At 38.5% G+C, this 16,588-nt stretch overlaps 1 protein-coding gene across 1 annotated transcript in view; it reads left to right on the forward strand.

The window, feature by feature from the left end:
* ME1 (malic enzyme 1) overlaps positions 1-16,588 on the forward strand; it is a 165,463-nt gene that overhangs the window by 135,650 nt on the left and 13,225 nt on the right. The window contains exons 9-10 of the mRNA XM_064651109.1: positions 826-939; positions 15,185-15,290. Of these exons, the coding sequence (XP_064507179.1) occupies positions 826-939; positions 15,185-15,290 (220 nt within the window). The remainder of the gene's footprint in view (positions 1-825; positions 940-15,184; positions 15,291-16,588) is intronic.

The following is a 16,588-nucleotide window of genomic DNA, read 5'->3' on the forward strand; positions in this document are numbered from 1 at the left end:
TCTGGGCTTGCTTTGTTGCCTGGTTTTCAATCTGTACCTGTATGACATTTGATCTGTTGGATGAAATATAAAATCCAGTAAGAATTTCTCACATTTCAGCAAAATATTGATAAGTGAGTTTTTCTCTTCCCTGCTTTCACTGGGAGCACAGCCAAATCTAGAGTTACAAAATAAATGAATAGTAGGTAAAAGGAGACTTACCTTCCTGATGGACATTTTAAAAAAAGATAAAAGCAAAAAATCTTTTAGAACTGGCTTTTACTTCTGGCATGCAGACTGTGATTTCCTTTGGTTTAAATTACAAAAATTTCAAAGAAGTAAAAATACTTAATGCATTCTGAGATTAATATCATAGGATTATAGAATGGTTTGGGAAGGGACCTTAAAGATCATCTAGTTCCAGTTCTACTGCAACGGGCAGGGAACCTTCTACTAGACCAGGTTGCTTAGAACCCCATCCAACATGGCCTTGAACACTTCCAGGGCTGTAAGTATTATTATGTGGAATAAATGTTAGTTCTAGAATTTTCTAGTTTAAACATTTATTGCACTCTCCACACTCTAAGTGCTATCTGAAGATTTATCTGTACCATGATTCATCTATGTGATATAGGATTTATCTATGCTATTTTTCTACATTATGGTTTCTAATTACCAAATGGTAGCAACAGTTCATTAGGTTTACTTCATGAAAAAATAATTATTCAGTTTTATTGTTTAATGAAATTAAGAAACTTACCTAAAGTAGTGGTTAAAGGAAACAAGTGAGCAGGGGATTTCTTATATTTCTTGGTTTTTATACTACTTTTCTTCTTTTTCCTTCAGGCTGCACTAGGGATAGCAAACCTCATTGTTATGGCTATGGAAAAAGAAGGGGTTTCCAAAGATGCAGCTACCAAAAGGATATGGTTGGTTGACTCAAAGGGATTAGTAGTAAAGGTAATATGATTTTATCATTCCTTTAAATATCATGATATTACTTGCACTCTGTAGATAAAGACAAGAATATATTCTTTGTGAAAGCAACTGCAATAATATATCTCTCTTGGCATAGCAAGTTGTTTTTCTTTTCTAAAGTTTATTAAATTAATGACAGACTTCCATGTTTCTTCAGGGTGGGGGATTATTATGCTTGGAGTTCCTGCTCTATTTCTCTTAGGGATGAGCACATAATGAAGAGAATTTTTCAGCAGTTCATTAAAAAATGTGTGAAGAAAGAAATGTTCAACTTAGGGGTTTAATATTTCCCATGTTAATGCGACTACTATTTTTGAGCACAGTCTTGCACAAAGACATATACATACGTTATTAGGATGGCAGGCAAGTCATCCTTCTGCAACAACTGACATACCTTGCAACAAATAGCTTCTCTGCACAGTGATATAGCTCATGTTGCAGATGTTGTGGTCTGCAGTGCTATCAACACTGGTCAGAATTTGAAGCTGCTGAGAGACTTCATCAGTCACCCTTACCTCATTCCTTCCATGTGCCAAAATAAAGAAACATATGAATTCCATGTGCCAGAATAAAGAAACTGGTATGTTTTAAAAGGTAGTTATGCATTTAATAGTTTGTGAGCTACTTAAAGGAAATGGATGAGAGGCCAACTGGCTTTGCTTTTTCACGTTGCTGGTTGGTTTGCAGTATTTGTGGTCATGTTTGTTGGTACCACACTCCTGCCCAGCGTTCTTTAGCTAACTGATATGAAAGATCTTTTGTGGTTCACATTCCTTTGCATCAAGAGGATGCAGTCAGTATCTGTTGGCTTATTGAACAGCATCACAGCACCTTTCACTCATGCTGTTCGAGAGAAAATAGTAGGATCATAGACTCTGAGATGGGAGAGTATTACTAAGGTCATCTTGGGCACCCCGTACCAGAAGGCACAAAAGTAGCCTGATCAGGTACGGAAGAATGCCACTATCTAGGACACGGGTTTTTTGGGGGGGAGGAGTTGGTGCTTTTCTTTTTGTTTGTTTATTTTAGTGAGTGTTTTTAATCCTTTTTGTTTTCATCTAATAATCTTAAAGTGATTTTGCATGCAAACATAGATGACTGAAGGCTTGTGTATTGTCTGTGGCTGTTGAAACCTTGATGTTGTCTAAGAAGAGTGACGTGTTGCACCATTTCTTCCACCATAGAGACTGGGATTATAAAATAATGCAATTGAACTAAAATCACCTTCTGGTACTGTTAAGGGAACAAACTGACAGGGACAGTGTAGGAACTTCCCAGCCCTAAGGTAGCAAAACAGGTCTCAGCTGCCTGTCTGTCCAGTCGAGGTGGTTAACCAGCCTTTCTTCTCTCTCCCTCATTTCTTCTCCCTGCTTCTTTACACCTCTCACTGCTAATTTGCTAGTCAGCCGAGAAGCCGAGTTGTTGCTTTTGGTACGCAACGACTCATTCCTTTCACGGGTTCTAAATTTTTAGTGACTCGGTGACTGCATTCTTTCCTCACCACCTTCTAGTTTCTGTGCTCTCAGGCAGTGCCAAAACTAATGAGTGTCTCACACAGCTTCAGTGTTCCTTTCCTCGCTTATTCTTCTTGCTGGACCTTTAATTTGGGTTTTGTCCAAAAAACAGTCCACTGAATTTCATGTTCTGCCTGGAGTATATTTGTGAACTGTTTGTGATAGCCAGACATAACAGCTGTCTGAGGTAGATTAGGGCTGAATTTGTGGCCAGATGTTGACGCAAGCAGCAGGAGCCAACGGTGCACATTTCAGGTCGTTGCTTGTGTTCCTGGAAGGCCTGGGAGCACTAATTTTCCCATCTAGCCATCCTGGGGGGCTTGAGAATGTGTGGGTGCTTACTGCTGCACTGTGTTTATGAAGAGCCTGCTGGGTTTAGAAGCTGGAGATCTGTCAGGACAAGGTCTTAGCTGGGCATAAGGAAGCATGTTCTTGGCCTAGGGTGCTGCAAGTCCTTTCTTGGATTCTTCTGCAAAGAAATGTTCCCCTGAAAAGTAAGAAAAATAAAAGAAAAATGCCCTACCCCAAAAGAAAGAAAATACAAAGAAAATACAATGTAAGCCTCTTGAGGCTTGAGATTTGACTGCCAGGAAATAATATGTACAGCAAGTAAATAATTAAGCTATTCCTGGTTCCTTTTTCTGGCCTGAGAGAGAATGCTGTGATTTAAGTCCGCTTAGGAAATTGTTTGGGCTTTAGCTGATTGCAGAAAAGTGCTACAAAGCCTTGTAAGATTTTCCAGATTCTTAGAAATGAGATAAGAGAAGTAAAATGGGGAAAATTTATGAGAAAACTGTACAATCAGAAGGACACAACCTTTTCATTATTGCAAAGGTAAGAATTGCCAAGCTACAACATAGATCACCACTTAACCAACTTTTGCATGAACTAAACTGACACACTACTAAGGACATGTATCAAAAGAAATCTGTTCAATGAAGTCCCTTCAACTTTGCTTTACAAAAACCTGCTAATCAAAAGAATTTTACTTGAAGCAGTGAGACTTTTTCAGTCCTAGAAATGTTCTGATCTGTTGCTTTAGCAGTGTGAGAAATAGGAGAATCTCTTAAGACTCAGCAATTACTTTGTCCAACGAAACTAATTTTTACATCATTTATATTCTATGCTGTCCTTTGATCATTAATTTTGCAATGTGTGATTATAGATTTAAACATTGTTTCTCCTTTCATCTGCTTTCTGTAGTGTTTCAACCAGTTCTAACCAAAGAAAATTAACCTTGGAACTTTTGTTGACCTAACTGCAGTTTCCACCTTTTTCTTCTTACCCCACCCTCAAAAGCTGCCACGAAGTCACTTATCAGGCTTTTTTTGCTGATTTTGTCCTTTGTGGCTTTTTAATTCAAGTGCAGCTGTGTTTTCATTTCCCTGTTAATTTTATTCCCACCTCCCCCTCCATGGGAACCATCTGTTTTCATTAAACCAAGTCTGATGACCAACTTTTCTGCTATGTTGTGGTGAAAGAGCTGGTGATGAAGGCTGTGTTTGTTATGCTGCCTATAGTTGTGTTCTATACTGCATTCTAGAGACCTTATGGTGTTGTTGATATTCGTTTGGGATTGTTGTTTGGTCTTTTCAAATTTATTTAGAATGCTTTCACCAGTTGAAATTAATTGTTTTGCAAAGGTGAGTGAGGAAGGTTTGCAGATAATAATATCATTAGAATTTTGCCACACGTAAACTATGTGACTTTTTTAAACTTACTGTCTTAAGTATCCCAGTGCATTCAAATGGAAATTTTAATGTTTAATTAAAAGATACCTTTAAAGTTACTTTTGCACTGTTGTGTAGTTGAAGATGTATCAGGTTTTGGTGGCAGGGGAAGGGCGGGGGGACTACAGGGGTGGCTTCTGTGAGAAGCTGCCAGAAGCTTCCCTCATGTCTGGTAGAACCAATGCCAGCCGGCTCCAGGACGGACTTGCTGCTGGCCCAGGCCAAGCCAGCCAGGAATGATAGTAATGCCTCTGTGATAACATATTTAAGAAAGAAAGAAAAAAGTTATTGCGCAGATGGAATTGTGGCCAGAGAAGAGTGGTGTGAGAACATCTGAGAGAAACAGCTCTGCAGACACCGAGGTCAGTGAAGAAGGAGGGACAGGAGGTGCTCCAGGCACCGGAGCTGAGATTCCCCTGCAGCTCGTGATGAAGACCATGATGAAGAAGGCTGTCCTCCTGCAGCCCATGGAGGACCACAGGATTGCAGAGGTCCATCTGCAGCCTGTGGAGGAGATCCACGCTGGAGCAGGTGGATGTCTGAAAGAGGGCTGGGAACTTGTGGGAAACTGTGCTGGAGCAGGCTCCTGGCAGGGACCTGTGGATGAAGGAGCCCATGCTGGAGCCCAGATAGCTCAGCTGATAGATAATGAAACTCTTAATCTCAGAGTCATGGGATTGAGCTGCACAGTGGGTTCCAATAAAAGACTGGAGGGTTGACCTTGGCTGGATGCCAGGTGCCCATCAAGTCATTCTATTGCTCCCTTTCCCAGCTGGACAGTGGAGAAAAAATAAGATGGAAAATGACTTGTAGGTTGAGATCAAGCAATTTACTGAAGCAAAAGTGCAACTTAGTGTGCTCATAAGTGCAGAGAAAAAAGGCTCATTCTCTACTTCCTATCAGCAAACGATAGAGGGGGGAATGTTGGTGAGACAGCACTGGTGCTGTGCAAGCGCTGCTCAGCAGTAGCCAAAACACCAGTGTGTTATCAACCTCTTTCTAACTACCAGCGCAAAGCACAGCACTGTGAGGGTGGCTGTGGGGAATTGAAGTCTATCTCAGCCAGACCCAATACAGAAGATTATACATAAGCAGTTGGGACTCATCTTTAATTCTGAATTCTGTCCCATGATCACATTCTCTCTGATTGATTAATAATTTTTTACGTATATGAAAACATTGATGGGTTATGTCTTCCACATTCCTTTCCATTCCCATATTCTCAGTGCTCCCATATTTTTTTCTGTTAATCACACAAATTGCAAAATGTGTGATGAACACATTTTGTGTAGTCTTTAAAGCTGGCATGGTGTCATGTTTAGCTATATTAGTGTCAAGTCTTCGCCCATGAACTTCAAAGACAGTAAATTCTTTTGTGTCAACTAGCTGAGAAGAGGCAGAATGTGATTATCAGTTTTAGGATGTTCAGGATGTTCACGATTGTCTGAGCATTTCAGTAATGTGCTGCAAAGACTTCTATTTTCCTTCTTCTTCTTTTTAAGGCAATACCAAGAACAGACTAGGCAAGATGGTTATTGAAACTTCCTGGGAATATGGTGCAAATAATAAGGCATTCTTAGTATTTAAAAGGACTCACTAGAAACCCCACTGCCCTCTGCCAAGGATAGCTGCTCCTGTGCTGAGGATGGACATGCTGTTGGGAATGTTCCTGGGCTGCCAAATGTAATTCTCTTGTGGTGAACTTTGTCTGTAATTTGCAAGGCATCATTAGATTTTTGTATGCCACATAATCCCTAGTGCACAGAAGTTCCTTTGCATAGGCATGAATATTATCCATAATTTTAAAGAGTATGTCAACATGGAGCAGTGTTGCTTTTGACAGTTTTGTACTCTATTCTTTCTAGTTCAGCAGAGTAATACTTGTATCTAGTCAAGTGATTTGTATTTTAAATGTCCGTTAGATGTGTGATCTCATCCCCTGTATGGCAAGCACAAGAACATCCACTGAGGTCTAATGGTTGAAGGCTTCAGAATGTTGATCTTTCTAAGAGGAGGACTGAAATAGATCCCGGAAGTTTACCAGTTTCTGTAGTCCTAATTATTTAAAATTGAGATAACCAGGTAAACCTTTAGATAATCCCATAAAATGATTTCATTTTCCCTCCTCCTTCCCCCATTTCATTATCCCTGGCAATCATATTTGGATAAGATCATTGTGAGAAATAGAAACCCAATCGGGTAATTTCCAATCAGAATTTATTATATGATAAAAGCAAATTCAGCGCTGGGTGATCAGGGAAGGGGTTCAACAACTCCCAACGCCTGTCACACCCAAAGAAGACATTTGTTCTACATTTATTTCCAGCTACTACATGAATATTCATTATACATAAGTATAAACATTACACATTGTTAGGTACATGAGTATAAACATTACACATTGTTAAATCAGACTTTCAGCAGATGTTCGCTTGTTATCTATACAAAGTTATAAATTTTAAGAAAGGTGCTATTATCTAGCTAACTAAACAAAATTCTCTCACTATAAATCCTACACAAGGTAAAAGGGAGGTAACTTGTTTTATCTCTTTATAGGGGCCCAATTAATTTTTATGACTTGTTTTTCTTTTCTCTCCAGGTCATATTGACCTTACACTGTTTTCTCTTAATTAGATCGAATCATTTTCTCAGTTTATCACAATCATCACAACCAAATAACTGGCAGGGGATATGACCTTGATTAAAGTTTATGGTTTGGTCAAAGCTGGGTACATACATAGTTCAAATCTTTGCTTAGAAAATGATGGAAGAGGTACATTTGGGATTGACACCAGAACTTCAGTGCCATATAGGTGTGGTTGCTTCCATGAGTCAGCAGACCTCATGTAACAAGTGAAAGAGTCTTCAGAGCGCACAACTAAATATTGTATTATTGAACTGAATCCTATCCAGACTGTTACTAATGTTTTTATTATTTTGTCAATAATCACTCTTTAAAAAAGTTTCTATTTCATTCTAGATACTAATTTGATAATGGTTTTAATGTTGACTTTTATATACCACCTAATGTTTTAACTCCTTCTTCTGCTAACTTTTAATTATTTCTAGCTTTCTTCTTATCAACAGCCCATTATTCTGACACTTCTGTTCTCGATCAGTTCTTTTATGGCTTACTGCAACTGGCTATGGTCTTTTAAGCCAAAAAAATTTATTTACGTTTTGGCAAAGATGTAATGCCTTGGGTATCTCTGAGGCATGACAATCACCCAAAGCAGTTTCTGCCTTATTTTACTCATGTCACATCCCAATGAAGCAATCCTTGTTTGCGTCGTCAGTTATTCTGATGTCTGGGGAATCAATGTGTGTGCTTTCATCTTTCCTTTATTGTATTCTAGATGAAGTATAAGTTTTGCAAAAAGGAAACACATTAATTTGTCTCTGAACTCATGAACATTACTCATACTTGGTGAGTAATGTATGAAAACAAGTTGAGAACAAGGCAAAAGGATGATTGGTGGGCTGTTTCTCTGAAAGAGACACCATCAAAATCTATTAACTTTGTTAGCATGTAACTCTTTGACACTGTGTACATTAGATGTATTGATGAGATAGGCACCTAATTTGGCTGGTTTATGATTTCTTTCGCTCGTGCTCTGTTACTGAGATGAATGATTGTTTGGCTCAATTTTCAATTGCTTTGTGGATTTGTGATATGCTCCACTTCTCAGATCTTATCTTCTTGAAATAATTGTCTTTATAATTTTGTCCTGCCTATTAACCTTGTTAACCCATTAACCATGTATGCTTATTTACATGAAAAGGGCACTTTATAAATTTTACAGGACTTAAACAGCCCTAATCTTCTAACAGTGTGTTCTAAAGTCAACTTCAGAATTACATTTCTTACCTAAATTCTTAGTCTGAGATGGCCAACCATTATGACATTATTTCTTCCAAATGTTGTGGGTTTTTTCACACATGTGATAACAAACTGTTTATTAGTTCTGTGTCCAAGTTGCCTGGTTTGGTTTTAATGTGTTCTCTTCACCTTTAGGTGTTAGATGATGGGCCTGATGAGGAGGCACTGTCACTTTATAGTCAGAGCCTTGGTACAGGGATTTGGGAGGGCTTGTATGTCTCTGCTATTTTGGTTCCTAAATGAGGTGGCACAGGAGTGCCTGTCACCTGCAGGAACTAGACTTCAGTTAACCCCTGACCAGTGAGTCCATATCCATGCCTCCACCTTTTTTGTTTTGCATTTTGTGACTTCTCATCCTGTGGTTCTGGCTAGGGGGGCAGCCTGGCCTGTCCCCTCCCAGCCCGCTTTCTCTGCCTCTCCTGTCCCTTCCCTATCATGACTTTGTGGGACTCCCCAGGGGAGGTCCCTCATCTCTCAGCACTGTCTGCAGTCCCTGCCTAGAGCTGGTTGAACCAGATGGTTCATAACAACCTTTAGACCATGGATTTACTTGTGATGAAAGAGATAAGAAGCCACGTAGAGACCATCTCCCAAGAGGGAGATGTTTCACCACCTTCTCCCATGACTCTTAAACCACATTTTTTTTCATAACTGCTTTTTTGTTTGTTTTGCTCTTAACTGTGCAGTGGGAAACTTACAGGAAAAATTCAAATCAAACCAAAACATTTGCAGTTGGAAATACTCTACCTACTAATGGACTGCTTTGCTCTCTAGTCTACAGTTCTCATGTCTTCAGTATTAAAGAACCTCCAATGAATTTATTAATTTGTCTGTGTACTGATCTCTGTTCTCTTGTTTAAATAAGCTGCAGTTGACAGAGTCAAATGGAGGCAAGTGTTTATATAAATAGATTTGTGCCTCCCTGGTTGTTAGATGGGACGAGTGCCAGCGCTGCCTGAATATGGGACAGTGCAGTCATCAGGGTGCTCTGACTTATTCACAGCTGCCTCCCAGCTGATGGAGAGAGCAATTCTTGGAGAGCTTCCAGCCCTGCCTCTCTCGCCTCACTGGTATAGAGCTGCTCTGCTCCTCAGCCCTGGCTCGTGGGGCAGCCCCAGCAGAACCAGCTCAAATGGGCTGTGGGATTGACTTCACATTGGTGATATTTGCAAGATTTGCCTCCTGTTTCGTAATATCCCATATAGATGTCTGCTGTGCAGTCTAGTCTCCTGTTTTTACAGCTGTTTTCTGTGAATTTTCTCAGGGTTTTATTGATGGGTCATTTTTGTTTGTTATCTGAGCCTCAATTTGGCTATAATACGATGATATGAGTAACTTTCTGTGAAAACTGTGATGTATATTTGCTAGTGTCTGATCCCTCTTGATCAGACACTAAAACTAAAAACTTCAGAACCCTCCCCTAAAAGTAAGAACTGCTTCCATTTCAAATCCAACATACAGCAATTTTTTCATAAAACTTTTAAATACTGAGTCCTGTTACTTCCTTTTGCTCCTTGAATTGAAAGGTCCTGGTGTCCAAGTGACTATGTTTTACTATTGGTATTAATAATATATAAGACAAATTACTCTGTTCCATTAAGGAGTATAGACATTTTAGGATTGCCAAGATCTCTCATACATAATGTCACAATCAGAGAGTGCTGCTGTTGTTTCTTTATCTCTGTACTTCATCTACTGATTTAACACAGTCCACATTGTAATTAATTTGCTAATAAAGGATTTAACTCATATTACTTTCCAAGATACCATAGTGACTTCTAATATATGTGTTTTCAGGTTGCTTTGTTCTCTTTTGTTCAAATCCAAACTATACCATAGGTTTCTTGGTACAGAATTATACTGTGATAGAGGCAATACTTTTCCTCTCCAAAGTAATTTCTGGAATTTTCACAGAGTTTTTGGATTTAACGTTTATTAATCTTTTTGAGTGTTATTAATATTCTCAACCTTCAGCATTCTTGTGAAAGTGTATTGTATAGTTCATTCAGGCAGCTTGATTATGCTTCAAAGATACCATGAATGTCGTCGTAATACATTAGTTTCTAGTAGTTTGTTAGTTGGTTGGTTGGTTTTGTTTTTTGGTTTTTGTTTTTTTTTTAATTCAAGCAAATTTATTACAATACCCCTAGCAAATTACTTGTTCTATAAAAGATAAGAAAATCATATAAGAATATATAGCATTACAAAGTATAAGGAAATGGTGGTTCTTTATTTCTTGAGATGCTGAATACATTTGGGAAGTAAAAGCAAGAAGAACATATAGTCTCTTTTTTTAACTTTACCTTCTTTCTATTGAAAGAGTTTATGAGTTTGTATCTTCCCCTGTGAATAGCTGCACAGGTATCACATTAAATCTTCTAGTTCACCTGTGGATTTCATTGTGGAAGACTTTCTTTTGGGATTTGGGGAGAGTCACTTGATGGCGGAAAGATACATATATCTCTGTGTACATCTACATATGTTATGTGTAATAGAAAACATAATACAACTTAAGACAGCTGATGTCTGGCCTAGGTAAGTCTTCTATAGCCATTTGAACAACAGTGCATTAACATCCTTTGATAAGAACCCTTGGAAAAATCTCTCCCCTGTTTGGTGAGCATTGAAGTCCTTCAGGGAAACAATGAGACTATATGGAGCCTTGGTGTACTGAAAAGGACATATCTTTAAGCTGATTTTTCTGAGCCCTTTTCATTGAATGAATGAATTTTTAATAATGCTAAAAGAGCAAGACAGTGGACTTAGAAGGCAAATCCAAATGTGACTGAAGATGATGTTTCTACTTAAGACTCAGAGCTTCATACACCAGAGCTCATTCAAATTCTTTCATAGTATGGAGTATTTCACATTTTTTCTTTTTCCTATTAGAAGAGTAAAGGAAATATCAGCGAGCTGTGTGTCATGCTAGTATCTTAGGATTATGGAGATGCAAGAAGACCAGAGCAGTTTCTGATTTATGCTGCCTTGTGTTGATCCTCCACAGCTCATTTCCTAGCAGCCAGAGTACAAAAGCTGACTAAACCATGGCTGGAAATAGAAATAGAAGAGGGGCTCTGTGCTTCTGGAAGATGTTTTAGTCAGAGCAGCTCGACACTGACAGGTTCGTCCACGTTGCATCTCTTCAGTGTCAGGAGGGAGACAAGACAGCAAACCACACAAACCTAGAATTGAGACTTCTGCATTTTGGCTCCATCCTCTTCTTTCTCCTGACTGACAAAACCTCTGTAATTTCTTATTCCAGCTAGAAGCATTGAGGGACAGATGTCTGGAAGCTTGTACTAAATGGACTGGAAGCCCTTAGTTTGAGGTTAAGATTCACAAAACTTAATAGTTTTTTCCTGCAAGCCATTGCTTGCCCTGTTGGCAGGGCACAGAGGAAAGCTAGCCATACTCTTGCTGCCACCTCTCTATTTAGTAGAGGGCAGAACTTGAGAATTTGTCAATTTGGAGAGAAAAAAAATACTGCCTAAAGCACTGTCCTCTGAATTATCGGTGTTTTTTAACCAAATCATCTGGTCTTGAAATCTTGGATGCAGTTTTTAGGGACGTGTTATGTAGCTCCTTTAGGATCAATTATTTAAATGTATTTTAATTAGCAATTAAAATACATTTCTGACACCTCTCCTATAAGGAAAGGCTGCGAGAATTGGGATTGTTCAGCCTGGAGAACAGAAGGCTCTGGGGAGACCTTATAGCAGCCTTATAGTACTGAAAGGGGCCTACAAGAAAGCTAGAGAGGGACTTTTTACAAGGGCATGGAGTAATAGGGCAAGGGATTATAGCTTTAAGATAAAAAAGGGTCAATTCAGATTAGATATTAGGAATAAATTTTTTTACAATGAGGGTGGTGAGACATTGGCACAGGTTGCCCAGAGAAGCTGTGGTTGCCCCGTTCCTGGAAGTGTTCAAGGCCAGGCTGGATGGGGTTTTGAGCAACTTGGTCTAGTGGAAAGTGTCCCTGTCCATGGCAGGGGAGTTGAACTAGATGACCTTTTAAAGGTCCCTTCCAAGCCAAACCATTCCATAATTCTAATCTATTTTAAAATATGTATTAAAAACCCCCCTAACTATAGAATTTCTTTTTATAAGCATTTTCCAAGCAAAAATCTCTGTGTACATCACTGTTGTTATTTTTGCTAAGCCACATAATTTAATATTTCATTCTTAGTTAATATACTAGAAAAATATTTACTTGGAGACATGATTCATTCTGACTAATGGTATTAAGCTAATTCAGACCAAAGCTGAATAAATAAATAAATTTAAATTTGTTTGGGATTTTACTTGGGTTGAGTTTTTTATTTGTTTGGTTTTTGGGGGTTTGTTTGGGGTTTTTTTTGTTTGGTTTTTTTTTTAATGGTAGAATTTCATGTGTGAAATTAAGAGCAGATAGAAATTAAGATAAGGCAGAAGTGAATCTGACCTAAGCTGACCCATCTGGCTAGCACTAATCTCGCTAGCCTGAAAAATATTGCAGTGGATCACATCCTTACTGTTTGAGTACTTCTTTGTAGCTAATTAAATGAGAGATGATCATCAGTGTCAGAACTTTAAATCCTTGGTTGTTGCATCAGAAAGTGTTTTAACAGCTTTGTCATTATCTTAATTTTAAAATATTGAAGTACCTCCTCAAAAGCCAATCAAGTAGTAAACTGTATGAAGAAGTAATTACTTCATGAAGGATTTTGTTTATTTGTTTTGACTAAAAGTGAAAGAATATCAACATTTTTATCCACTAAGATGTCAGCCTGATCTCTTGGCTGCTATGCACTATGGAAAAAATTGAAGGTCACCTTTCCCAAATGATCTGCTCAGATATGCAGATCCTGGAGGTGATCATATCTACCAGCCTGCTACAGCCTGAAGAATGAGCTGGTCACAGCTCTTGGAGGTGATTTCTTTTTTCTTGGTAACCCAAGGCAGTCTCCTAGAGGCAGGGTGTTTTAAGGCCAGATTAAAACCCGGCTTCCTCAACAGCAGTACAATAAGCCATTAAGGAAGCAGCTGAAGAAGCAGCCTGGGGTCTGATGGTAGCCCACAGCACCAACTCCTGGCTCCCCAGGAAATCTGTTTCCAAGTCAGGCTCCGCTGAGCGTTTTGATTCCAACTAAGCAGTGGTTTAGAATGAAAAGTGGCTTTGGTATTTTGAGTTATTCCTAGTAACAAGCTTTTGGCCTGGTAGTCATAGATGCTTTTTTCTTTGCTGACTAAAAAGAAAGCTTCATATTTTCCCCTGAAAATATTAAGGAAAATTCCTGCTTTAAAATGTGAGGACATCTGCTGGGATGCTGGGAAAGGGCAGACTGCAAAATGCGTATTCATAGTGGAATGATTTGAGCAGGAATATGCCAAAAATTATTAATATTGCAGCATTCCCTCAAGGCTGAGAATTTCACATTTTATCCACAAAGGAAACCAAGGGCCCATATCTCAGTGTTTCTGTGCTATTAGCTCTAGGAGAACACTTAAGACCTGCATAAGCCCATCCAGACGTAAAAATCTGTAGAAGAGAAATCTCTGGAAATTCCTTTTAATCACAGATGAGCCTAGGGAAGCTGGCATCCTGTGTGGCAGACCAGCTCAATCAGTCCCAACCACATAACAGCCTTCCACAGCTTCCAATGGTACCCTTGGGGTGGAAGTGCTTTTCTTGCAGCTGGAAACGAAAACCAGCCTTTTCTTCAGCCTACCAGCTCTTGCAGTGGCTGTCCCAGAACTTGCAGAGAAGCTTCTGTGATGGGACTGGCACAGCCACATGTTGGCACATTGCAGAATTGTGGTCTGAAATGCAGCATCAACTTTCTTGGGTTTGTTAAAATGGAGAAAAAATGCCGTTAAAAAACTAATCCTGGCTTATATCCAAAGCCATAAATTGAGGCAAAGTTGTTGAATTCATAGACTTTGGTGAAATTGTGGAATTGGAATTCTGTTCCAGTACTTTAGTGTAGTCTTAATAAACTTGCTAAGATTAAAGCAACTCTCATCTTATCAGCAGAAAAGGTATGACTGGGAAACCAATACATATCTGTTCTGGCTATTTGGTCAAAATTACATTTAGCAGTCAGTTTTCCTTATGTACTTTCCTATATATCTGTTTAATCTGTTTCTTTCTGTCTGAAATTGTAAGATGTTTGAGAGGCTGGAACCATCTTCTAGATTTGTGTTTGAGAAGTGCTTTTGCAGTGATGTTTTCTGCAGGCATGAGACTAAAATGAGGGGTGGAAGTGTACACATTTTAAACTCCTCTGCTGAAGTTTTCAGATGCCTGTCTGCAGACAGAGCTCTGCATATTGAGACAACTAATATAATTTTCAAAAATTCTGGCCCCTTCTTGCCCTGCACTCCATGTTACCCATAGTGAGCTCAAATCCTCTTTGCAGCCAGTCCATGTCAATGATACTCTATAGCCCTTTCTCCAGCATCTATTATATTCCATTTGGGAACCATGTTGGGCACTGGTGGGTGGAAATTGCTGGTATAGATCAGAGTGAAAGTTGTTTCACAGCTGAGTCAATTTTGTTAATGCAAAAATGGTGGTGCACCAGACATCTGGTTGGAATTATTTTTATTCCATCCTTAATAATGAGTGACTTAAACACTGTGAAGCAAAATATAGGCTCCCCTATAGTCTATATACTCACCCCATACAGTCTGTATACTTTTAGACAAGAGCGAAGCTGAAAAAGCTGGGAGAAACTATTTTTGTGTTGCCTTCCCAGCATATCTGCACTCTTTGCTCTATAAATATATTTATGCTTTATCATTAGTATTTTTAAGCATCTTTAAGATGCTTCAAAGAAGAAATTAATGATGCTTTCATATAATTGTTAATAGAGTGGTATTGTACAACTGTTACAAATTTAAAGTAAAATTATTATCTACTGCTTAGAGAAATAGATTAGTCTTAAATTATCCTAAGCATGGTAACTGTGCACAGTGTAACTTCCTTTAATATGATAGACGCAAAAGTAGAAATGAGAATAGGATGTGTTAAACCAGATACTTTGTAAACTGATTATCCCAGGATATTAGGTTCCATTAAACTTAAAATAAATATGTTTTTCTTTTTGTTCCTTACTCAGGGGCGTGCCTCATTAACGTCTGAGAAGCAGCGTTTTGCCCACGTACATGCTGAAATGAAGGATCTAGAAGATATTGTTAGAGATATAAAACCATCTGTGCTAATAGGTAATCTCTTTGACTTTAAAGCAATGACCTTATTCTTTGTTGAATAAAAATGGGGATGTGGCTTTGTCTAAAGGCAAGATCAAGTTCCTCTGAACAGAGTTTACCTTTGTGTGTTTCTAGAAAACACTGGGTGCATAATGGACTCTATTAAGCAACTGAACAAAAAGTAGCTATCCACACATGTAACACTGCTTTCACTCTGAGCCACCCATTTACAGAGAGGATGATCCGAGTCGGTTTAAACATCTGATGGAGGACCTTACCACCTTCCTAAATTATTTTTGATTTGACGTAGATGTAGTAGAAACAGCCTCAAAGTTAGAGTGAGAAAGCTGAGCTAAGCACATATTAAGCTATGTGAGTGTGAGTTTGCTGTATCTGAGTCTTCGCTCATATTTAGGTCCTTAGCCAGCAGTCCTTTATGTAGACCAAAATGCAGATTTTACAAAGACTTTTTCTTTTGTAAAAGCTGCAGGATTGTGATCTCAGTAACAGATTGCTCAGCTTTCTGTAGTTTGATTATTGTATTTCAGTGACGATTTCAGGAATGAACTGCAAGTACTCTTGAGTAATTTTTTTTATACATAAGACTTGAAGATTATCTGGCTAGTAAAATCATTTATCAGATGCTAGAAAAACTGAAATGCCACAGTGAAAATTATCCTGCATTTTATGAGCTATCTTTCTGACTATGCCTAGACCTCATGGTTGTTGTTCAGTAAAATCTGCTTTTGACAGTGATCATGACTGAGGTAAATAAAGTTTATGTTTTCCTATGCTACAGGAAGATGTGACTGTAAGACAGAGACCAAGTAGTCTAGAGAATTTATTTAGTAAATTTATTTAGTAGAATACAAGGCTGGAAAAGCTAGAGGAACAGAAGAATAGATTGAATTATCCATGATATTCGTAGAGATAAAGGTGTGTGTATGTTTAGGGAAAATTTGCTGTTATGAAATATGGTGTTTACTGTGTGTCATTTTTATATATAAACCTATGTGACTCTCCCTCAAGGTCACTTTCTGTTATCAATTCTGAAAAATGAAGGCTCTTCCATCAGAAACAGCAATGAAAACTAATATTGAGGACTTTTGGTTTGGGTGATTAGCCATTCAGTATCTTCCCTGGGGTAGCAGGAGTAATGGAGAAATATGTTGATAGTCCTTCTCCCAGTGTTTTACCTAGCTGTGTCTCAGCAAATCCTCATATACATTTTATTGCCTGTGATGACTCAAGAAAAAGCCTTAATTTAGTATGAATCAGTATAAGAAATTGCAATTAAAAAAAAATAGTCCATG

The sequence above is a fragment of the Pseudopipra pipra genome, chromosome 3 (assembly GCF_036250125.1).
Source record: "Pseudopipra pipra isolate bDixPip1 chromosome 3, bDixPip1.hap1, whole genome shotgun sequence".
Taxonomy (NCBI): Eukaryota; Metazoa; Chordata; class Aves; order Passeriformes; family Pipridae; genus Pseudopipra; species Pseudopipra pipra.